Source organism: Leptosomus discolor, chromosome 2, assembly GCF_034619465.1.
Source record: "Leptosomus discolor isolate bLepDis1 chromosome 2, bLepDis1.hap2, whole genome shotgun sequence".
Lineage (NCBI taxonomy): Eukaryota > Metazoa > Chordata > Aves > Leptosomiformes > Leptosomidae > Leptosomus > Leptosomus discolor.
In genome coordinates this window covers 35,424,988-35,450,862 of record NC_141392.1, presented here as the reverse complement: position 1 = coordinate 35,450,862, position 25,875 = coordinate 35,424,988, and the positions used below count along the sequence as shown (strand labels likewise).

At 38.5% G+C, this 25,875-nt stretch overlaps 1 protein-coding gene across 11 annotated transcripts in view; it reads left to right on the top strand.

Moving 5' to 3' along the window:
- Positions 1-25,875, top strand: part of EHBP1 (EH domain binding protein 1) — a 224,063-nt gene that overhangs the window by 102,893 nt on the left and 95,295 nt on the right. For all 11 annotated transcript variants that reach the window (XM_086460878.1, XM_086460876.1, XM_086460875.1 and 8 more), the window contains 2 exons: positions 2,168-2,420; positions 8,823-9,009. In XM_086460878.1, the coding sequence (XP_086317004.1) occupies positions 2,168-2,420; positions 8,823-9,009 (440 nt within the window). The remainder of the gene's footprint in view (positions 1-2,167; positions 2,421-8,822; positions 9,010-25,875) is intronic.

Sequence of the window (25,875 nt, the reverse complement as noted above, 5' to 3'; positions counted from 1 at the left end):
AGCTAAGATTATTATTGCAACCCTAACTTTTTTTTTTACTGTTAGTCACAACGATTTTGATTAATTAGTTCTTTTTAGAACACATTTTAGTAAAGACTGGCCATTAGGCATAATAGTAACTTGTTGTTATCTCACTTTACCTTCATCTCATCCTATTTCAGTGTAGTGTCTGATTTACACTTCTCAGTCTGCTTTTTGACTCCAGTTTTTTACTTGACAGTTGTATTCTGAATTTGAAGTTAAATATAAGAACTTGTGAGATACATAAGATACAAGTTTAAGTGCCATATATGTTGCTTCTTAATGCTAAGTTGGTTCAGGCTCCTGAGGGAATGAGAAACTGCAAAGCTCACCTGGAATTAATTTTTTTTTTAATGTAATTTTCTAAATAATCACCATAGGAAAATCCCACAGGCACAAGTACCATGCATAGTTGTAAGTCTGTCCAGTTAAAACCTGCAGTATTGTCATTTTTTTCTGTTATTCTAGCCAAACCCATTTGGTTTCTACTTTCTGATGGTAGAGCAAATAATCCATCACTTCAGAAACAGACTCTTAGAAATAGTCTAGAAGACAGTATGATAACATAGTGTTGATGTTCAGATGTGAAGAACCAAGAAGAAGAATAGCACTAGAAATGTGAGGTGGTTCTTAAAATGAAATTTTTCCAGTCCCTGGTAGGTCTCAATTGTTCTGAGAAGGACTAAAGCCCTTCCTGCCCTGATCTTAGTTCAATGATAGGCGAAGCTGCTACCTGCATCTGGGGACCACATTCCTGTCTGACTAGGAGTGGCTCTTGTTCAAACTGTAGATTATAGTCAGTCACACTACATGGGGTGGGGCTTTCTGTCACCTTGGGCTGTGCTGATGGCTGGACACAGGGAGAACTGGAATTTTGCTGGCAGAGTAGAGAATACTGACGTTTCCTAGCAATTCACCAGGATTAGCAACTTCAGTACTTTGCCCATCCAAGACCAAGCAACTACAGCGCTGTTTCTTTCACTACCCTTTCCCTTTGTATAGTTGTGTGACTAGTGACTTTGTCTTCCCAAGTATTTAGTGACAAACATGCTTGGAACTCCATCTTTTTTCATTTTTCTGAGCCTTGCTACAAATAATATTTAAGGTTTTTCTTTTAAAGCTAAGAGGTATGTTTTGTTCAATTTAGTAGCAATACAGCTGAAAAAGAAATGCTTTTTGTTAAGAATAACGTGGGAGTGGTTATTGACAATCCAGTGTTGATAACACTGCATTGAAGTTCTTATTTGCATAGATTTTTGAAAGTACGTCATAGCCGATATTAAACTGAGCTTCTGATCGTTTGATGCTGCGGGAAGAGTAAGATGAATGTTACTAAGTGTCTTTGTGAAGAAATGTTGTATTGCTGTATGAGGATTTGTATTGTTCAATATCCAGCAGCGATTTGCTTTTGTGTAATGTTCTTTCTGTAGTGTCTCTTACTCTAAAGAACTGCATGCGGCTCCAGGTTGCTAATCACTTTTTGTTGTGCAGCCCAAATAATAGACGAGTAATTTAATTATCTGTCTCTTTAGGGTTAATTTAAATTCATTTTTACCGTGAGACTATGTATTGTTACCAGGAGCAGTTAGCAGTGAAAATATGTATGTTTTGAAATGTAATTCCTGATCATACCCAATAACTGATTTTTGGTTCAGTCATTTTAAGAAATGAAAAGACCACCTACTTACTATTGCCATTTTTAATATCCGGTAAAAGTAATTTTATTGTAAATACAAGATTATTTTTTTTTTTTTACTGAAAGCTCAAATAAATAATTAAGAACATTTTGTTAGGATACAAACTGGCTAATAGCTTGGGAAAATGTTTTAAAATCTGTTGCAATACCATTTATATGACAAATAAGAAAACTAGTAACTAATTAGGTTGAAAGAGCTTTAGTAAGTGAGAAAATGAAACCTATTCAATATACTCTAGATAAAATGACCTTTTGAAAGACCTATTTTTGAATAAGCAAGGTTACTCTGTAAATAAATAAAGTGTGAAAAGTCATGTAAGGCTAGGACTCTATGTATTGAGAGTTAAGAAGCAGATCTTTTCATAAGCCTTCAAAATATGAAAGACTGATAAAATGGTTTCAATTTCTTTCAATGTTAAATCTGTTTAATCATTTTTTGTTATTTGGTAGAACCAGACACTGAAATAGCTTCATCTTCAAAGCCAGAAGAAGTTTTCTATGCTGACAGTTACAATCCCTTCAAGGATGAAGATGCCCCAGAGTACTTGAACCCATTTGATGAGCCAGATCCTGAGCCTGAAACGTTTGTAACTGTAAGAGATTCTCCTCCACAACCCACAAAAAGGAAAAATGTCGGACCAGTGGATATGAGCAAATACCTCTATGCAGATAACTCTAAAGCTGAAGAGGAAGAGCTAGATGAGTAAGTATGATTCTTCATCTTTCAGCAGCTTTGGAAGCATTACTGAGATCCTGCCTTAATCTTGAGGTGTATTCGGTTCAACCGTGATGATCCTTAATCACCTCCTTAGGACAGACTGATCCTTCGGCAGCTCAGCAGCAGGAAATACCATATCCCCAAGTCATGCTGTTCAGCTGAACGTGATCAGTTGGGAAACTTTTCTTTGCCTCATTGATAGCAAATTACTTGATAAGGAACAAGTCTGTGTACCTTTTTGGTACTTCATGTCCTGATGATTGCAAACGAGCCAAAAATTAAGGAGCGGCAGAGCTTGGTCCTTCCTGTCCTTTTTGCCATTATTTTTACTACACAACATAATAAGAATTTTTGTTAACGATAATGGAAAGTTTGTCTTATATTGGTGCAGTATGTGAAAAGGAAGACTGTTTTGCAGTCTGCATAGCACATTTTTGGGAGTCTCATAAAACTGAATCTCTATATGGGAAAGATACACCATATGCACTTTCTTGGGTTGTTTCTGTTATCATAATCACACAGATAACTTTTATAAACTCATACTGACTGCCTTGTATTACAGTATAGAAACCTAACAAAGAATGAGAGCTTTTTGCAATAGCTGTGCAGCTTGGGAGGTTTGAAGGTATATACTTACTCCTTGTTTGTGGTCATTAGTCACCAACCACACCACTCATGAGGCAGTTTATGGTGATTACTTACAAGCAATTTTATGACAACTGTAATTAACATTGTTTTACATGATTTAATGAGATTTATCATGGCATGATATTTGCATTGCTTTCCTATTTAATATTAATACAGCTGTCATATCGTCATCTTTATGTTTCTCTGTTTATAGCTGTGTTCTAGGAAATTGAAGGATTTCCATGCACTCTTACAGAAATATCTGAAGGACCCTGAAGGATCTTTTCCTTTTAAAGCTCTGTGGCCATGGATTTGTTGTTGTTTGTTATGTGGGGGAAAAAAATAAAACTGGGCATTGAGGAATGATGTCTCTGCCAGCTCCATTCATCAGGGCAGCACCTGAACAAACAGCACTGGCTGCTGCGTCTTCAGAGCACAGTGTGATCACACTGTTGACCATCACACCAGGCATCCCTGATCATTCACTGATCACTAGAATCCACAGAGAGGAAAAATATGTATATTTTACACCCAAAAAGATATGGGTAGAGAGGACAGAAAGGACTGAGGAGAAGAGCAGAAAGAGCAAAAGCTAGATGGATGGACATGTGAAGAATTTTCTCCGTTTTATATTTATACTCCTGTTTCCACCCTAAGCAAATCTTTGCCAAATGGGCTTACAGCAGTGTTGTAGCAAGCAGCCTTGTTTTTTGCGTACTGAACTGTAGATTTCTCTAGTCCTTTGTTTACAACAGCCTTCTTATTTTAATGACCCCATTTGCTTCATTCCTTTTGGGTTTTTTAGGGATAAAAATAAACTCCTCATAGGTGGATTCTACTTGAACATAAATCTGATCATAATTTTCATTATGAAAGCAATGGAAAGATGGAAGGATAGGAGTCAAAAAGCATTGTAAAATAGTTTTTTACATCTTTTATATAAGCTTTTTGGTCCTGAACCCCCAAAGTAGCTTCCTCTCCACATTTTCCTCCAGGAGTGCCATGTCATTGAAATACATGTGGAGACCATTTGCTAAATGTATTGGGGAGAAGTGTGGCAAGGAGAACCTTTGAATCTTTATACTGAAATGCTCTGGAGGAATAAGTGTAATAATAAAACTCCAGTCTAGGAACACAGGACTTGTGATACTACACCTACAAGCACTCTTACACCTTACCTCATGTCAGTGATTTTCAAATTTTTCAGTAGCAGGTTTCTGCTAAGGTGTGGTACGGTGAGCACCAGCGGGAAGATTTTCATAGGCAGTGCCAGTTGGTAGTTTTTCTGTGCCCTAAATCATGAGGCTCTATGTCCACATGCATATTGTTTCTTATCTAATGTGACTAGTGATGCTTTTATTATCTACATAAGTGGCTAATCTTCTTCCAAATCCTATTAAAGTCTAGACTTAAGTGTCAATTTGTGGCAGAGAGTTCCACAAAAAACCAAGATCTTATATGAAATGGGTTTCCTTTTATTGATTGCAAATAAGTTACCTTTCCAATCCCATACACTATCTCTTCTGCTGGCTTATCAAAACAACAATTAGTAGTGTTGGATTTATCTGCTGTAAACAGTTGCTATGTTGTGTCTCTCTAGCGTGTTCACCATTACTTGTCACTTGTCTAAGTTAAATGGTGCTAACTTTTTCAATCTCTCTTCATACAGAAGTATCTTCATCTGTCTAATAGTTTTCACCGCACGCGTCTAGACCCTGTTATTTCTTCTGCTGTGTATCTATTTTAAGATGTGTTGACTTGGCCTGAGCAGTGTATTCAAGACAAGGCTGAACCACTGAGTCATAGCACGGCATTAGAAAACTTTGCATATTTTCAACCTCTCTCCTGTCTTTTGTTTTGGGTAGTTTTTAGTCATTTTTTTATTACCTCTAGTGCTTTCCCCTGGGATGGTTTTGAACCTGATAGATGGAAGGCATGAGAAACAAGGCTCCTGAAAGACATTTACTGTTTCTCAGGAAATACATTGTATTTTTATCCCTGCACCTTAAATGTTTCATTGGAGTTCATTTAATGCACCACTTGGCATTTTCCTCTTGTATGTTGTGTGAAATGCAATGATGCGTCATGGGAACATGGACTCATCAGTTGGTATCAGGACCCTTGTCCCACTATACTCTGGCAGATCCCTAGTTCTGATTCTGGATTTGGAGCTTACAGAGTGCCCCAAAAGTTGAACTCTGGCTCCAGTTTTGTAACAGACTCCCCTTGTAATCTTGGAAAAGGTACTTACTCTCACTGTGCCTCTGTGAGGGATTTACCTTGGGTAATTGGCTTAATTGAAACATATTTCACTAATGGTTGTGAAGATAACGTAAGATTTCACAACACACATAAGCAAAGCATAGTCATAAGCATAATGAGGCGTTGCACGGTACAGAGGGACTTAGATGATCCAGTACATACATTCTGCTGTAAAACTATGCTCTCACAACATACTTGCTCTGGCTAAATTCTCATACCTAGCTAGAGATAAGGAACACATTTTCCTTTTGTTAGGTTTGTTCATTTGAATGTTAGTGTAAAATTCTGCTTTTGCTTTGTTGAATTTTATACATTAAAATCAAAATGGTAGGTGGCTACCTGTTAATAAAGGCCGGCACACCTTGCTAAGCTAAGCTTAATTATTTGAAAAAGCATAGCCCACAACTACTTAAAGTATAATGCTTTCAACCCTAGTACTTCTGATCGGTAATATTGCCTGATCTTTTAACCCTACCACACTGACAGCTTTGGTTTTCCTCCTCAATAAAATGTAGATTTTTTTTTTTTCCAGTTAACCAGTAATGCTGATCAAAGTTATTTTTAAATTGATCAGAATAAAACTTGCTTTCAGATATTATTGGGCTCTGTGGCTTCTTATGTCGTTAATCGTTGCATGGCTTAGAATAATGCTGTCTAATTGGAAAGACGATCAAGTTGCCACCTATTGAAGCTGCCTGTTGCGCAAGAAGCCACAAGCCACCACACTGCCAGTGACAGCTTAATGCCAGGTAGTTTGTCAGGTTTGTTTGGGTTTTTTTTTTTAATTTTGTGGTGGACAGTCTAGTACTACTTTAGGCAAATCATATTGTGTGGATCCATTAAAAAACTTCACAGAAATAAAAAGTATGAGCTGAACTGACCTCAGAGAGAAGTGCTTTAATATTTTTCAGCTAAGGCTTTTTTTAGCCAGACTTTTCCCGTGCTTAGTTTCTTGTATAGCCACGTGGAAGCTGTTGGACCAAACTCTGCTGCATAGATCAGACCCTCATGACTTCAAAATCTGTAACCTCTTTGGGCAAGAACCATTTAGGGCTTTTTTTTCTGTATTAAACTTAGTTTTTCAAAAATCTTTCTTAATATTTGTAAGACCAATTAAAAGCAATGCAGAGGGGAAGGTGGAAAGTAGTGCATGTGTGTTCTGCCCATGCTATGACCAAAATGTGAGGGTTTAGTGTGGCTTTCAAGAAAGTTCTTATCTAGGAAAAAAAGGCAGTCACTTGTCTCCTTATAGCACTTCCTTCTGGTGCACACAGTAGGGTACAATTCTTCAGTATTACACATGAAGCGCAGACAATTATGGAGCATAAAAACTCAAAAGATAGTTCTTCCAAACTTTTTTACTCTCGTTGATAAGGTGTGTTTGGTTGTTTGTTTTTTTTCTTTTCTCACACCAAATTAATTTTAACACCTTACAAAGACACATTTATAATTCCAAGTACACAGAGGTAAATTATTTTCCTGCCAAACATGCTGTGTCTGTTGGCTGTTCAGAAGGCTAACTTGAACTAATGGAAACCTGGTGCTCTCTTGCTGCATTGTTATTCGGCCTTTCTCTCTTTTATCTTCATATTCACCTCCATTTGAACTTTCTGGTGTCTGAAGACAGCTGAGCTGGGCTGTCAGCTAAATTAGAGCTACTGACAGCCAGGCGCATTCTCCACTCCAGCCTGAATACCTTCCTGTGTCTACTTCCTCCCATAGAAAACACCCTTCCATTCCTATTTAACTCATTATTTTGGTGTTGCCTTTAGTTTTGATTGCACTGATGGCTTTGCACTTGATGGCCAGCAAAGTGGGAACACCTGAAAGTTGCCTTCAGTCAGCAGATGAGTCGTTTTAGTGTTAGTCTTTCCTTTCACTTCAGTAACTAGATTTAGATCGCTTTCTCTATAGCAAGCAGCGGCAGATTCTCCAAAAGGTCTGGATGTTTTAGGCCCAGTCTTCCCTTCTGTGCTTCAGTGAACTTTGCCTTTCAGAAGCAGACTTAGTTTTCTGTGGTGTGGATTATTGATTCCTTATTTTTTCTCAATGAAAAGAGGGTGATGGTAAACTGCATTAAAATACATTCTACAATCAGTCTATGAAACTGAAAGACGTATTTTCATACTAAAAGTACACAAAAACTGAGAGAAATTTGGTGTTGTGTGAGAGGAAACTGGATGAATAGTTTTTTTGCTTCTGCCCAAATTTTGCTGTTGTTGTTCTTCAAAAGCAGTGTGTACTAGCTCATGGCGCTTATCCTGAGAGGAAATTTGTAAATGGATCTAGCTAGGTAGGCTCTTGTCCTACGCTGTATGCTATGTTGTTTCCATCTAGAGTTGAATTCAAGGGACCAAGGTTATTCATCATGATTGGTTATGCTTTATATAACCGTACGCAGATAGATCTGTGGGAATTGCGGTGACTTAGTTACATAAACATAGTTTGAGATATATGATAAATATATCTCTCAGGGGAAGTATGGACCAGAAAAGAATTGATTAACATGTTGATTCTGTAATAAACCATCCAGTTTTGGATTGCATAATATGAAAAGCGAATAAAAGAATTCAGTGCAAAGAAGGTCCCTGTAAGTATCCTTAGCAGAATACAAAATTGCTGGCTCTTCTAAGTGCATAGTAGAAGCCATTATTTGATGTATTATTATTTGATATTTGGTGTATCAAACTAATAGATAGAATTTGGAAATGCTGTGGAAGTATTTACTTAGGGTGGAACAAGTGTGGAGTTGGAACGTGAACACCACAGTTAATAATTATTCTTTGGACTGCACACACTTGGTGCAAGATGTTTGTAGTGTTTCTTAAATGAGGTTTAGTTACAAAAAGGACTTTCAAAATAGACAGGTGAAGGCTGCTGGTATCTGTAGAGAGGTATGCACAAGTCAGCTGTTGTTTTCTTACACTATTCTCTTATCCAGAGAGTGTCCTTGAAATGGCGTGGTGCCTGTATGCTGCAGAGTTTTAAATACACTCCGTGTGAATTGTGTACTTGTGAAGGCCAAAATTTTCAGACTTGGACAGCCGAGAGCGAGGCCTCTAAAGCGGTGTTGAGGCATGCATGTGAAAGTGGCTGGATTCTTCACTCTGTTCTAATGAAACATTCTTAGTTCTGTTCATTAGAATATTAAACGGCCAGCAACTTCACTCAGATTTGTTGACATTGAGCTTGTCTGTAAATCAGATCACTCCTTGACAGATAGCTAAGTATAAGTCCAGAGTTAGATTTATGCAATTGATAAAACTTATGTAATTTACAGGACTTTATAAATTTATGGAAGTTCTGACCTAGTACAGTTTTAACTGTTATAACTCACTTTTCAGTTGCATGAAAAAATGGTATCTAAAAGCATGTAAAGGCAAAACATATTCGTACATGGCATAATAAAAGCATTTTAGTCGTCTTCTCTAAAGAGGTCTGATTTTCAGTTTTAATTCCAAGGAGATATCAAAGAAATGTTTCCCTTCTTTTAATTAGATCAAATCCGTTTTATGAACCAAAATCAAGCCCTGGTTTAGTTAAAGTTGCTCCACTGCAAGAATCAGAAAAGAAGATGAAAAGAAAGGCTCCTGAACCACCAAACCTCTTGCCAAAGACAGAGACAGGCATGAGTGAGAACATCTCAGCTGTTCCTGCAACGAGGGAGCTTTCTTCTTCTCCTAAGGTAGGTTTTTCGTACCAAAATTTCATCTTTGTTATTAACCGTAACTTTGTATTGTAGACATCCTATTTATTTCTGCAGGCCATCTTGAAAGCTTGGCTTATACTTAATAAGGTGTTGGCTCATCTCTATTCACTTGCTGTTCATAGGGAGAGAGCAGCAGTGGGAGCTTCTATTTTTTCTTTAAGGATTTAATGACAACAGTAACAGCAACTGCAGTTTCAAAGAAAAGAGTCTTCTAGTAACAAATGTTACAAGACAGCTGGATATGCCATCGAGAAGGAAGAAAATTGTGTTGAACAATACTCTGTCTTGATCTATTGTAATGACGTTAAGCCTTGCCCCTGTTGAAGAGTCTGTCTCCACATTTCTATCGTAAATCTGGGTTTTAAGAGCTTCATACTGGGTAGTGTTTATTTGTATGGGGATTTATATATGTCCAATTCCGTAGGTATGTCAAAGTAATTTGAAAATAAAGGTCTACTTTAAATCAGATCAACTGTTTATGAGGAATGTCTGGACTAAGCGTACTTATATATGCACATACATCTCTGTCAAGGGAAAATATGAGTTAACCTCTGTTGAAGAGGGCAGTGTGAGGCCTATGTATTAGCATTACAAGAACTAACTTCTGTTGGTGTGAATTTCAACTCCAGTGTTTCAGCAGTCAGCACCACTTGTGATTTTTTTTTTTAAAAAACAAAATAAGCATTTAATAGTACATGTTAATGGGCCCTTCTTAAAAATGAATTTGATACATGCTGACGGCTTGTTTTGAAGGATAGGAAGATGAGGGCAGAACGCTTCCTTCCACCATATCTCACCCAATATATGCATGTTATCAACTGTTTTGGCTTATATTGGAGCTGCTGTACTTTAAAAATTGAATGAAACTACTTGTCATACCTATCAATTCATTGCTTAATTACTCAGCCAGATTGCTGACATGTCCTTGTCCGTTCAGTCTCTGATCTTGCAGTCGTTTTACCACTCAGTCAGGGTTAAGAGTATGAGACTAGAAATCTAATCTGTGTCTGCTTACAACAAAGCGAAACAACATAGTAAGGCCAAGAGCACAATTCACAAGTTACTCTTAATATGCAGAACCACAACCAGGGAAATATGAAATCAAAGCATAGCAGTTTCATAATGCTCTGAGATGTAGTTTGATCACTGGAGTTTCTGTATGAAAAATATTGCACGTTATGTGATTTCTGGTGGAGTCTGGCCCTCGGGTCAAAGCGAAGTGGCAGAGGTAAAGCATTCGACTCTGCCTGGTAGTACCAGAGACATCTGTAGAGCAGATTTTATCAGGTTGCTTGATTGAGGTTGTGCTCCCATTGCTCATTGAGAGGTTTTTTTACAGGTCTGCATTCAAGGAAATACGTCTCTGCTTTACTTTGTCTTCGTTGTGCTGAAATAATGTATTACTGCTGTGTTTGATGCAGTTTTTGTCTACTCCAGACTAATTGTCAGAAAGCTGGAATTGATCAAGAAAAGATACAGGTTTGGACTCTGAGAAGACTGTGCTGTTATGAACACAGTCAGGTAGTTCCTGCTTTTATGCAGGGTGTTGGTTTCCAAATATTTTGCTGCCTGCCTGCTTGCAGCCCACCTCTCTGCCACTGATGCTGAGGCACAGCTGAGATCAGCAAAGGTCCAAGTACTGAAATTTTGATATTCATTAGGGGCAAGGGGGAAGATGGATCCCTATGCTGACTCTCTCTGGTGCAGAAAGCTTTAATTTTTTTACGGGTTTTCAGATGATACAAGAGCAGTAGGGAAGGTTCCAAAGCAGATGCAGTGCCCTCGTTTATTATATTACAGCTAGAGTGGAAAGTTTCACTGACTGGGTGTGTTAACATATTGTATAGTCACTTGCAATTCAGAAAGCTTTCTGTGGGCACACTCTTTTTTTCTGTGCGTGAATTGTTTTGCTCTAAGGTGATCTAATAACGTTAGATCAAAAGCACTTTACTTGGAATGCTTCTTGAAATTTGGAAAAGTACTGGCATTTAAAAGAAAAGAAAAGAAAATTAAACAATTTCCTCACACCACAGTACAAAATAGTGCCCAGGTAGGACTTGAACTGTTGGCACAAATAACTTATTTGTTTATTGCTCAATAATGGTGACAACGTTTAGCAACTCTGAAAAACCTGCCATCAAAAGGTATAGGCGCTATACAAACATGAACTTAGCACACGCCCTTACGTAGGAGGAATAGTTCCATGGAGGTAAACTTAGGTGAAGGGAGGTGAAATAATGTATCTTATTCAGTGTTTTGCCCGAGTTTGCTGTTCACAGAAAGTCTCTGCTACAACTCTGACCAGTACATAAGTGTCCTGACATGTTCAATTCCCTGTCTTGGTTGTCTTCATAGGAAATGGCTGTGGAGCAGAAATGTTGATCTTTAGACTACAGAAACACACTGTTAATATTAGAACTTTAGAGTTTAAGGAAGACGACTCCAAAATGCTTCTGCAAATCTTTGGCAGAGTATTTGGGAGCTTGTTTTTCTTTCACATGTTAGTGGTGTTCATCACACTTGCTGAACACAAATACAAATGCTTTTATTTACAGCTATATATCAGCAAGTTCATTGAGTGGAAATTGCTCATGAAAGAGTATTTGACACATGACAGATTCCTACTCAAGATACAGGTTCCAAATACTTGAAATTTTGTTACTGTATTCAAAAAAACCACTTAGATGTTGAAAATAGTAGTGAAGTTCCTAGGAATTTAAATACCAATTTAAAAGTAGGGCAAGAAAGGTTGGTATTTTCCTAAGTATACACCCAAAAATCAAATCCCTAGGGTATGGCTGGACACCAGAATTTCTTCATGCAGCATTCAGCTGCAATGAGCCTTCTAGCATTGGCATTGCGGGTAGAGGAACACTTCCACAGAAGTGCAAATGTATTCACTGTTGAAACATCATAGCCTGAATCCAACATTTTACCATTACCCAAGTATGGTGGAAGGTGTTTCTTGCCTGAGGGATATCTGGCTTCCCACACATGATTTTTTTTGTGTGTGTGTGTGCGTATGTGTGTTCTTCATTTATAACAGCGGTGTCTATGGTAATGAAAGATAAGAATAAAACAATGAATTTTTAGCAGTCAGCAGTCTTGGATATGTCTTCTTTGAGAACAGACTTAAGCTAATGTATCTATGTGAATTGCAAAAGGCTTTCTTTTAAGGGAGTTGTACGGTCTTTAGCAGCTGAATACTATTTCTAGATTTTCCTGGAATTATATCCACAATTAATTACGCCTGTTACTCCTGATACCATAAAAATCAAGCTGCTTCTAGTTCCTTTGTTCAGAGATGTATGTTGAAAACAAAATTCTGATAATTCTATTCAAGAAGATAATTTTGTGTCAAAGTTTCATGTAAAACTAGGCAGAAACTTACAGAAAGCATCTTATCTGGTGGTATCAGCATCATGCCTGGTTTCCCTAAGATGAAGAGGGTACTCCAGGGTGGAACTTGTTCAAGAACTCAATGATCAGTGAAGACGGAACGCGAAACTAATAAACAGGCATTAAGGGACCTCTGTAGGTCATCTGGTCCAACCCCCCCTGCTCAAGCAAGGCCACTTAGATCCAGTTGCCCAGGACTGTGTCCAGACAGCTTCTGAATATCTCCAATATTCATCTGGTCTTGCCTTGCACTGCTTCCCTGAGCAGTCAGTTAATTGGAGTAGCAAACCCTTTCCAAGCCTCTTTAGTGTCTTCCCTTTGATCAGGCCCTTCTGATCATTCAGAGATTCTCCATGTCATCTCTATTAGTGAGGAAGGGGTAGTTATCTGTCAGAGATAAGGCAGGCTCTAGCTCTCCATAAAGGTCCAGCCAGCTCTTGGCCCCATAGTATTAGCTCAGTGTTTGCTATATCTGGGTTGGGAGGAAGTTTTGCTTTACTTTGCTATACTTAAAGGAGTATCTTAATTCTCTCCTGTCTTCCTTTGCATGTCTCCTCTAAACTAATCTGAGTCATCAGAGAGAAGTTAAAAATGCAAAGTCTGAAAGCCTGGAATTATCCCATAGTTAATAATCTCAAATGGCTTGAAGACTATGGTGTGCTGGCTATATTTAGGTGAGTCTGACAAACAAACTGCACACCTGTAATTAAGCTCTTCAGTCATCAACCTGCTACAGTGCTGTCAAGCCCAACAGAAGCCTTGTTGGGCTTGTTACCATCATACGTGTGTTACTGTGCTTGACATGGTTTGAATAAACAAGTTCTGCCTTTCACAGATGTGATGGAGACTTTAGGTTTCTTCCACTTGTTGACTTTGTGGAAAAAATTGAACAAAGTTCAGGCTCAAAAAGTGGTATCAGACCAGTGCATACCATGCGTATCAGCACCCATCATTGCTTTAGCTGATTAAAAACTATACATACCAACTTCAACTGGCTGAAATCTCAGCCAGTCTCAGTATCTCTTATCTTCCCTGCGTTATGTTGAGTTTATTGAAAGTAAGATCCAGGTATCACTTCCAGAGTCGGCAATGGTATCCCATAGTAGAGTAGCTGAAGTCATGTGTCTGCACAATCACAGATTTTATTGCTTTTGTGAGAATTAGGGGGCTACTGTGTTTATGTGGGAGGTAAAGAATTGTTTACTAGGGAACAGGAGGAAGCAGGTAATCACCCTCAACTGCAGAGTTATTTTTAAGTGTTAAAAGAAAATACCTTCTGCGCTGGATTGGCATTACTTATTCACTCTTTGGAAGGATAGTGTATACCCTTCTCTTCAGGAAACCATTCCAAGAAGGGCTTTTCCTATTACATGGTAGTTTCAGTTTGTTGCCAGACTGCAGCCAAGGCTCATGTTGATGGCTCGTGAATCCATCAGGTTTCTGGAATACTGCAGTTGCCATTAACCTACTGAAAGTCAACAGGTGTGTTATGTTTGGTGACTCCAGCTTGGTGTCACATCCTTTTCTCCAGTCCTCAGGGTCTGGAAACCTGTGTTCATTAGACACATGCTTTACAGAGTGGCTACTGCAGGCTGACTAGTTGTCAGCCTGGGATTTTGGTAGCTCCCAGATCTCCATCTCACAGCGATGTGCTGGGCTCCCCAAAATATCTCAGTAAATGAAAGCCCTGCATTCCAGTCTTGGCATAGGTGTTTGTCTGGCTAGACATGATTATGTGAACAGTCTTGGAATTGGTATCAAACCACAGGATACTTTTTGAACTTGCCCTTGGATGCGTTTTCGAGTTATACCTAGCGACTTCTAAAAGTATATAGCACAAGGACAGGATGATAAATAAGCTGAAGTCTGTTATATTAACGTATATGCCATTCTCACCTTTATGAAAGTCACCATATTGCTGGTAGTCATGAAAACACAGGCATTGGTTTCGGTGCTTGTAGGTAAAAGCTTGTGATGGCCTTTTAGGTTGGCAGAAAAGGAGAACAGAGATTCACATAATAGTCTGAAGCCAATAATAACATTTCTGTTTGTCACCATCATTGCTAAGCATATGCTCGCTCTCTCTTTTTAAAACGAAAATTAATTGTTTTGCATGCTCAGTGGAGTCTGCTCGCTCGTACCAGGCAAGCTAGCTGGTTTAAGCTCTAATGAAACACATTTATAGGAAACGTAATAAGAAATACAGAATCCTTTTTCTGCATGACATGTAATAACCTGTCTCCATCCAGTATCCCCGGTAATCCATTGTGTATCTGCAACGCTTCTGTTCAGGCTGCTCAGAAAGATTTCTGCCTGATAGGCAGTTTATCCTTCAAACTGCAAAGGAGGTACAAATTACCTGCTTATGAAGCAAGCGAAGTTCTCAGATAGTTTTCAAGGGAACAATAAATCTGTAGTTTCTTCTTTTTTTTTTTTTTTTTTCTTCTCATTTATTCTAAGGCAAAATAAATGCTTAGACAGAGATGAAGTACAAAACACTCAGGTGAGTTTAGTGGAAAGGGAGGAGAGTAGCATTCAGTATAGTACTAGGCGCAACTCTCCAAGATCTCAGAGATGCTGTAGTCTCAGTTGCTCACTTTTTCCATTTATGTTTACCTCAGCATTATCAACCTTATGTGACTTGACAGTATGAAAAGCTCATCTTAAAATACAGATGCAGTAAATGCAGCCAAGTGGAGAAGTAACATTAAACTCCAAACAGGAGATGCAGATCACTTGTCATCTCTTGGTATCAAAAGTTGTCATTCACATAAGGGCTTCCTGACTCTCTGGAACATCTTCTTTAATGATTTTGTTCCTTTCCAGCTTCACATTAACTGCAAAGGAATTGTACAGCTCATTTGCAGGAGATCTTTTCACTTCCTATGCAGACAGATAGTTCATCAAAACCAAGGAAGACTTGGGAGGTAGTGGACAGAATTTTGAGGTATCTAACTTGTGCAAAAAAAGCACTCTGAGGAAGTCTGCCTTTGCATACAGCCCTAAGACATTTTGTCTTTTAATAGGAAGAAAGACAAGCCACACACATAATATGAACAGAGAGATACTGAGATAATCATATTGAAGCACAGACAATTCATTAAACTTGCAGCTTTTCAAGTGTTAAATAATAAGAGGCTCCCTTTTTTATACAATACTTAATCAATTTCTTACTACTGTTTGCATCAATTTTAAATGGTTTTTGTCAACTTGACTAGCTATGTACTTTCCATGCGTTCCTAAGTATTAACCTATGTTTGGACATAAACCAACCTCGTTAGAATATGTGTTAGAGTAAGGAGTGAACCGTTCTCTTTACTTCCAAATGCAAGTGTAGTATTTTTCCATTTGAATGAAGGTATGGACTAAAGAGTATCTTCCTTTTGTCCTTGACTAATGCGTGCTTCAGGGTTTGAATTTACTGCATTGCATTTGGTCCCTATGCTGACTTCTCATGTTCTCCCCTTCCCTACCCCACTTTGTGCCAGCACCAATACAGACTGTGAGTTATGTGAGTACCAGGAACACAACACGGACACGAGAACACAGTAGGACATTCCCTTTCAGTGGCAGCACAGTCATTAATCAGCTGGGAAATGTATCCTCAGTGTCTTGGAAGTGTGCTGGGTTGGGGTATTCCTTGTTCACAGCAGCTGCAGGTTCTAATGATCTAGCAGTACTTAGGCTAGTACTGCCAGGAAGCAGCCTGTCAAAATTGAAAATGCAACCTTGGTTGAGTCTTCTACCACTATTTCATGTTCAAGTATCTTTTATGGTTTCAATTTCCCTCTGCTCATATTTGTTGCAGGATCCTTTTTTTTTTTTTTTTCCTAAATGTATCTTTAATCCTCTAAGTTCTTACCTACTGAATGCAGTTACGCTGAGAGAATAGGGAAATTAAACTCTTTTATTCTCTTTTTTTACCGGTTTTGTGGAAGTCAAATGATTTGTTAATGAAGGGGACACTGTTTATGCAGATGGAAGTAGACATGCAGTATATAATTGCAAATTGTCAGGTAACTAATTATTACAACTTCTAGATATTGTTTCTTATATTTCTGCTTCATTGGTGACTAGAATGTTCACTAATCTCTCTGTAAATGGGAAAAGTATTTTATATACATGCACACACATATGTGCATATATACTAGTAATTTTTAAAATAAAATTATCTAACATCTTATCTGTAGGCCATGTTTGTAAAAAAAACCCCACAAACCTACTGTTGAAGGCAGAGAATATTAAAATTAGCACAGTCTGAGGATTTGAAACTCAACTGCAAGTGTGACTTTTACAAAAGTACATATTGCATCTTTCTGGGGAAAATGGGCTTTCATTCCATGGTGGGTTTCAGTCTGCTTTTTTTCTTGGAACCATGATGACTGGAGACAACTGCATCCCTCTGTAGCACCAAAACCAGGACAAACAATAGAAGAAACACAAGTGCATCTTGTGGAGAAAGTTTAGTGTTTCAATAATACGCAGGAGCAGTAAGCAGTTTTATTGACTGCTTATGTGAGTAAGAGTTCCCAGGATAGGCCCTCAATACAATGGATCCCCTTTTGAGATATGAGTCACCCAGCTGCCTCAGGTCCCTTATTTGTAGAGGTATCTGGTTCTGTCACTTGGCTGTAGAAGAGCTTAGATAAGTTAGACTTGGCTAAGTAATTGATAGGCATTTAAAGTTGGCGAGATTAATTGTCCCTGAATATTTACAGACTCTTGTGCATATTCCCTAAAGAATAGACACATGATTGGACAGGACAAAAATGGGAAATTGTTGCAAAAGGTCTTTCTCCCTTCAACATGCAGTCATGAGTACACGTGAATAGGAGACATGGATATAGAGTAGGAGCCTTGATGGACAGAGTTGTTCAGCAAAATGTAGATCCCCTGCTTTGCTGTAGATCTACTCTAGTTGGTCCCGCTCTGCCAGGGACGTTGGACTAGATAATCTTTTGAGGTCCCTTCCAACCCCTAACATTGTGTGATTCTGTGATTTTGTGAAAACTGGTACAAGAAATGGTGTGTAACATGTGATAACCTATCTGTGAGCAGTCACAAAAGAGACCAGCAGAAGGGACAGCTTCTTAGTATCCTTTATGATCCAAAGGAGTATGCCATATACTGTAGGGGATTTAAGGCTCATGCTTTTATGATTAGGTTTTTGCTTACCAGTGGTCTCCTTTAGGCTACCAAAGTAAAAAATTCTTTCTTAGTTGGATAGTGCTTTTTTTTGCCTGTGTGGTTTTACTGTTGCAGTTGTCAGTGTTAATAATGTTTTTATTGGGTTTTGTTTCTTTGCAGCCTTGCTTGATTCCCTCCTCCTCCTTGCAGCTGGCTCTATGAATGTATATTGGTGGAGGGTGGTGTCTGTGGTCTTCATATTATTCCCATGATTGGTGCCAACAGAAGTCAGTTTTTAGACATCAAGAGTATAGATGAAACCAAGTCCTTTCATTGTTCTACCTGCTGCTTTCTGCCCTTCTGGCTGTATTTTGTACCCGTTTTCTGGCAAGAAGCCAGTTGAATTGCCGTCAAAAAGATTTAGGTGCTGCTCTATAGTCACATTACCTCTGAGAGATGCTTCCTTCAAATTTGAGGTTTAAAACCAGGTAAGTCAATAATTTACCCACATATTCCTGTAGAGGGAGTTATGCACTGGTTTGGAGGCAGAGCTGAGCTCCTTCCAACCTCAGCCCCTCACTTCTCGCCTTATCCCATTTCCAAGCACGTGTAGCAAGAAGCCAGAGTGTTATCTAGATATCAACACGTCATCACATGCAGGTCTTTCTGCAGAGCTCATGACTCGTGCCGCACCGTGTGTATTGTTATGCAGGGAACTAGGTTGTGTGCTGTTTGAGACAAGGGCCAGCGGAAAGGCACTGCTTTCTCTGACAGTTAAGCAACCGAATGCTGTCCAGGAGCAGTGAATATTATCCTTTCCTCTGTCATGAATTTGTTACATGGTGCTAAGCTAATTAATCTCTTGAACCGGATTTTGGACTGTGATGGGTTTTTTTAAGTTTCCCAGCTTGATACAACCCTGATAAATCAGTAGAGCTGTTGGCTTGACGTAAGTGCAGTGCAGCTGAAAGAGTACTGTTCTGTGGCACATGAAGTGTCATAAAACAAGAAGTTCTCTGTAAGGTCAGGTCTTAGGTGGCTTGGACTGAGACCTCAAAAGCAACAGCTTCCAATAATTTGAGTTGGGATTTTTGTGAACTGCACTTTTTCTTTGGTTAGATGGACTGCTACCTTACAAGGGTGACTGGAAGATTAAATGTTTAATCTTCTAGATTAAAATACTGTGAAGATGAACACTGTAGAAAAGCTGTTTGATGAGATTAATGATACCGTGTTCAGTTCAAGGTCCAAGGTGTGTGCAGCAGATGAGGCACAAGGACAAACAACTAATAATTCAGAAAACCAGGAATACTGTATAGTCCCGTTCAGTGAGGTTGGTCATCAAGTGCTCTCCATGAGGGAGAACTTTAGGGGAAGAAGTAAACTTAAAGATAGTATCAGAATGCAAATATACAAAGGCTGCTAATTAACATTGAATATGTAACCGTAATTTTGTAATATCCCAACTTCTGAACACTTTGGCAACTTTAAGTGCTACTGCTTAAGTGTTTGATTGTTTATCCCTTAGATCTTTATTAGTAGTGTGGATGCAGATAACAGGTCTCCAAGACGGTCCTAGGAAAATCTTTTTCATTGCAAATTGGTATATGTAGTATGCAGAATGATAAATGCTTGGCTCCTTCTGCCATTTTCGTAACTGCTCTTTAAGGTATTTGTGCATTACTGGTGCAACGTAGCTCCTATTGAAATGGATGGAGACATTGTCAGTGCCTGCAGCAGTTCTGGGTTGCACCAGTTAGCACTTCTGCAAAATATCTGTGCAAATAAGGTTTGGTAATTTAATCAGTGTTATGACATTCAAAGCCTCACTTTTCGTATTTTTGTATTTAACATACCTTTACAAATTACAGTACTCAGATTTGTCATCATAAAATATTACTTCACTTGTGGAAAAACATGCTCTTTAGATATGTAATGGCAGTATTTGTATATGCTTTATTTCATCTTGGAAGTTTAAAACTGTGAGAAGAAAATCCATCTCTTGTGGAAACCAGAAAAGCCAACAGGCATAGGGTGTATTGTGTGATGAAGTAAAGTGATAAAGTAATAGGCTGCTGAGGTCGGAGGAGAGATGGCCTCTGGATGGTGGGAATACCCACACTGCCTTTTCTGGGCTGTAGCTTCCTACGTAGGGAGGTGAATCAAATACTTGAAGTCCCAGAGGAGAGAGAGATAGGAAGGAGTGACAGAGGAGGACCTCCAGAGGGAGGGCAGGGAGTGTGAGCTGGGCTTCACATTGCCTTTGGGACAAGAGTCTCATTACACCCGTTTCTGCAGGATCTGGAGAGGACTGGTCTCCTCGTGGAGGTGCCAAAGTTATTTGCCTGAAATCTGTCCTTTGAGTATCCCTGAGGTGTATAAATGCAGGGAAGAAGTTAGGAGCTGCCGGGAGCATTAAAGTTTCTAGAGCGCTGCAGTTCCTAAATGTCAACGCTTTCATGGCACTGTTTAGTTTCTCTCGCAGAGGACAAGCCGGATTAGGTACAAACACCACTGCTCAGGCGAGGGGACCGTGGCCTGCTGAGGTGTTTGAAAAACAACCATATTAGGTTAGCTCAAAGAGAGGTCTGGGCTAGCTTCTGCGGTACGTAATCTGAAAATCCTTATCCATGATGAGGGTCTCTTATTGTATTTCCTGTAAGTTATTTGCCTTCACTCCTACAGCGGGAGGGAGCCAGGAGGAGGCAGGCATATGATGCGGTGCTGCGGGCTCCTGGTGCAGGTACTGGAGGATAACCACCTTCCTGCCATTTGTGTTAACCTTTTCAAAGGACGTGGAGGGCTTTGATTCGCATGCTTGGCTTCACACACTATTACTGCTGTTTAGTTCAAGCTTTGCTCTTTAAAAGGTAGAAGAAAGAAGGAACACTGCTCCTCTCATAAGACCTTTTTTAAACTGCCATCAAAACAAAAATCCTCAGAAACTTTGCAACAGAAACCTGATAAAACCTGTACTTTTTCTGTAGAGATTTTACACCTTATTATCAGCTCCTTATCAAGAGTCACACAAACAGAGTACTGGACAGCTTTTAACTCCAAAACTTGATTCTTTCTGGTGTTCCCTTGCACCCAATGAGGAGATAACACAATTTGAATAATCTGACATTATTGTAACTTTTAGCTGTTACATCAAGCTTTTCTGTGGGGCTGGTTTAGATAGTTAAAAGTCTTGAGTGCACTCTCTGCTGTCTTCCGCCTTCAGTGAAGTGAAAGAAGGAGACTAACAATAGCCTGTTTCTCCACTTGCCTGAAGGGTGGGTTGGTTCATCATGGTTGGCAAGCACCTCAAATTGGAAGTAAGCATGCATGAATAAACATTCCTTTACTTCTGTCATGATGAATTATGGACATATTACAAAAATAATTATCTTCACTTCATAAATCAATCTGATAGTTAACTTCGGTTTGCTTACTAATTCAGTTCCTGGTAATCTTTCTTGGGTTTGGGTCAGATACTTAAGCATGGATTTGTGAAGCTAGATACGCTAAGAAGTAAAAACCACAAGAAACAAGAAAGCCATGTATGCCAGAAGCTAAGCCCTAGGGCATGTGGAACAGTCAACTATTATATATGTATGTTGTATGCATAGTCAATAGTAAATATGAGTTAAGCGCAAATCTTTTAAAGGAGAGAAAATCAAGCCAGTTAGAAGGAAATTGTTGTACTCTTGAGTTGCTGGAAGAAATATGTTGCCAATTCATATTGCAACACAGCTATGAGGACTAGAAGCTGCATAATAAACCAAGTACTTCTGAGATAGTGCCGGCACACTAGCTGCATGTTCTACAACAGCATTTTTTAGCCATGTTCAACAGTGTGCTTGCTATCGCTTCTCCATTTGTTGAATTCAGGATGACCTTTGCATGAATAAAGTCAAATAGGATTAAGGCAGGAATTTTCAACAATGGGAAAGAGCAACAGATGTAGCCGACTTTGAACGTGGGAGGATTGTTGATGCACGGTTGCCTAAAGGGAGTGTCTGTGGTGACAAAAAAAAAGGGGGGGAAACCCCCAAAAATTTCCTAAAAAATTAACTGCATAAAAGAAAAGAAAATAAATAGAAAACAACTGAAAGGAACTGGGTGGTCTGGGTTTTATTGAAGTCGTGCATGTTTTTTGACTCTTTGGCTCCTTTTAAATATTTTTTTTCTACTCTTTCAGAATAACTGTATGTTCTCTGCAACTGTTGCTATATGAGCTATCTGAGGGGTTTTGTGTGGTGTATCATATTTTAGATTCACGTTTTTTTCTAATATTTTGAAGTACTTAAATGGAATGTAGGGGGAAAAGAGATGGTGTTTCTCTGGAAAACTAGCCATTTGAAGGCAAAATCCAGGTCCTGCTAATATTTATTTGATTTCTTCTATGCAGAAGCATATAGATTGATCTCAAATGTATACAGTGCAAGCACTGTATATAGAGACTGTTACAGAATGGGGAAAAAAAGGTTGAAAACACATTTAAAGCAAGAACTCTTTCTGGTATATCTTAAGTAGTTTTATACTTTATGTGCTTGTTAGATATACTGAATTTGTTTTCATCTCAAAAAAAGGACATGCATATTTTTTTTCCTTGGTAGATTTAGAGAAATGTTTTTGTACTTTATAGAAGTACTTGGTTACCTTTTTAAAATACAATCAATTCTTTGAAACTCACTTAGTTTTGTTATTGACAAGAGCTATTTTGCAGTTTAGTAGATAGTTGTGCTAATCCCTAAATGATACTTCATAGTTTGTAGTAATGAATAATGCGCAAGTTTTAAATATAGTTCATGTGTATAATTCAGACAAATCAGCTTTGAAAAGCATGCATGGGAAAAGCTTTAAAGGAGCTAGCTAGAAACTAAAGTAATTAAGGAAATTGTGTTGTAAACATTATGAAAAATATTGGTGAGCTTAATATATTAGAAGTTCAACTGTACTATTTAAAAGCTTGATTAAACACCTGCTGATTAAATGCCTACATTACACTTTAGAGTGCTATACTGTTGAGAGGGCAGTCTCTTTCTGTAGAAAAATCATTTGGATTCAGAGAGTGTAGCATGGTAAAACATCTTCTAGTACAGCCCATCCTGCCTCTTCCCATACTCCTTTAGAGCAGGACTTGATGAGGCGAGCTATGGGTTACCCAGTAGCTAATGACATGCCACTGTAAACTTGGTAGTAGTAACACATGTTTCCTATCTCTGGAAAAGTAATCTTTCAACAGATACTTGAAAAAAGAAAACCAAACCAAAAAAAAGCCAAAACCAACCCTTGTCACCTGGGATTGAATATCTTGCAGAACACAGCTCTACGTGCTGGAGGCTTTGTTAGTAATTTTTGTTACCTTAGTGAAGATGCTGTGATGTTTAATTTTGGGACTAGATACAACATCATAGGCATGCTCGGCATCTTTGGCACCAAGAACATGTAACTCTGCTATTTCAATTGAGTGGAATCATGCCTGCTGTGACTGAGGAAAGTAGCCTTTATTTCCCTGTGGGCTCACTTGTAGGGACAGATATTATGCTCACAGATGACTACATAGCTGCTGGCATTGATTGGGCATGCACAATTGTGTGAAAGGCTGTCATATTCACAACAGCAAAAACTTAGAAATATTTTCTGAAATAACAGTTGGATGTTAGACACCTGGCTTTTTGTAAATGTTCGTAAATCTTAATGCAGAGTCTACTGCTGGCAACAAGAAGTTGAAGTCCTTTAGTTGGTCCTGAATTAAGTTCCTGGGCAGTGAAATCTTTTAGTTCAAGTTTCAATGAATATGAACTGGGACAGGTTAGAGGAGCTAGTAGTTCCTTAGTTGTCTTTTGTATCTGTGAAGGGCGATCCACAAGTGAGAATATAGTCTCTTTTTCTTTGGTGGACCAGCCAAAATCACCATTCTTCCTCACTTCATCAGCACCTCTGACAAGGAACTGTAATCTTAAAGCCTTGTAAGGGTCATGTTTCCTGGCTTGCTTCAGTGCGAGGAGATCTTTGAGATCCAACTAAGCCAGTCAAGCTTTAAAAGTATCCTAAAATGTTACACCATCTGAAATAATTATAAATAAAAACTGTTATGATTTTGTACTACACCCCCCACCCCCCCAATTAGCTGCCTTGTGTTTTATGCTTCTGGAGCGTAATTAAAGTAATTTTTACTTACAAAACAGATAGTCAGTGTTTCTGTTGTTTCAAGTCACCTTAGTTATTTTTTTATATATTGAGAGAAAGAGAGACACAGTGTGTCTGTGTGTATTTTCTTTGTGTGTGTATGTATGTAGGAATATATAAGCTTATATCTTAGTGTATTTGTTACTATGACAAATGACTATGTTACTAGTATGGTTATTTGTTATATAGAAAGGTATATAAGTTATGTGTATACATTTCCATATAGCAAATATACCTTTATTATCTACGTGCAAACTTTCAAAAAGGTGAATTCAGATAGTAATTTGATACAGATGGCTTAGCAGATCATGATTAAAGTGGTTTGTCCTAGAATCTGCTTAATTACTCGACCATATTCAGTAACACTGTGACCACTTTTCGTAAGGTTGCCAAAGTGCTCTCAAGAACTCCACAAAAAGCTTTGGTTTTATCACTTTAAAGTAATGCTGAAGAATTGATGCATTTCTAAAGTGCCCATGTGGCACTCTGTGCTGTTGGTAACTAGTCTGTCATGATTTTCATTGACAGTAATGACTCACTAACATAATGTGACTTTGCCCTTTTTTTTTGAGATACGGATGTGTAGACCAGAAACCAATCAACAGGCTTAAGTATAGCAAACCATATATTGTTTCAGTGCTTATATTGTTATAACTTTAGCTGCAACCCTTCTATTGTACTTAAAATGCTAATGGAATATTACCATTATTATTTAAAAAAACAAAGGGGGGGGGATGCTTTTTAGGGATTTCCAGGGAAGGGGTTTTCTCTGCCAATGCATTTAACTGTTTTTACATTTAATTCTAGCAGCAATATTAGGCTTTTACAAAAAACAGGGTTTGGATTTTGCCTACTATAATTAAATTTTATTTTAGCACAATATCTTTTTACGAGTGTTTTCAAATGTAGAACCAGAATGTGCCATAGGTATGAGTAATAGGGAATAACCAGAAGATAATTCCAGTGAGAGCTTCTAAGTTTGTGAAATGTTCTTCCATTTCTGGTCTCCCTTGACATACAATTAATTGCTTTAAAAACACTTAGAATCTGTCTTTTTTGCAAGTACTAATGAGTGAGAACCCATGCAACACATAGGACATTAAGTGGTTTGCTTCGGATCACTTTCGTCTTTTTAGGAAGAATGTTTGCTTCCTGTTTTGGAGGACGCCAGTACTGTGACTGATTTGCAAACCGATGAGGTATATTGCTGCGGATTTTGGGTGTTGTGGTTGTGGGGGGGGGGCGGGGTTTGGTGTGTGCAGATGGCATGTAATTTGCTTTTCATCACCACTTGTCTCACTTTCACTGTGTCTGAGACAGTTCTGCCAATATTTCATGTCCAATACAGAAGAAGAATAAAGAAAGAAGGACCATGCAGCGGGTACCCCGCCTTTCTGACCAGATTTTAACAAATCCACATCCTTAAATTACTGAACGTTGCCTCTGCTGCTTTTGGCAAGAGTGATGGGCTCTGCGTGGAGCCCCAGCCAGGTGATGTGAATACTGCTGAAAAATGTATATCTGCTTGGGAGCTATTTGAGAAATGGATTAACTTCCTTTTTTAAAATTATATTTAAAATGGAATATTTTCATTTTTATTGAGTAAAAATGGGTTAAGAGGCAGGTGAAATCCTACTATGGTCTCATTTTCTGTTTTGTCCTTTTCAAGTTAAAGAGGATTCTTTCAAAAACTGGTTTGTGAGTTTGGCCACGAGTTGCAGGTTTAGATTCTGTAAGAATGTCCCTTTTGACCTCTTTTTGTAGAGAAGTTAGTTACAGCTGTATTGCTCATGTCTGATTTAGGACATAAGAGCTATCTGGAGTGTTCTGTGATGTGTGGGCTGCGATAGCAATCCCTAAGGCCAGTGGGGAGCATCTAGGTCAGACTTCTGCTCTGAAGAGTCTTCTAAACAACCTACCTAGAGACCTACCACCTGCAAAAAAGGTCTTGGGAGACCAATCTTGCCTACCTAAACTCCTCTTTTGAGAGTCCAGTGTCACCCTCTTCCCCATGCAAACTTGCAGAAGGGGTTGAAAAGCTATGAAACAGTAGCAGCACTTAACACCGCCAAGGTTTTATAAATAGGAGATAATAAAAATTGTTGCAGAATTACTTTTGAGTATTTACATATGGTCAAA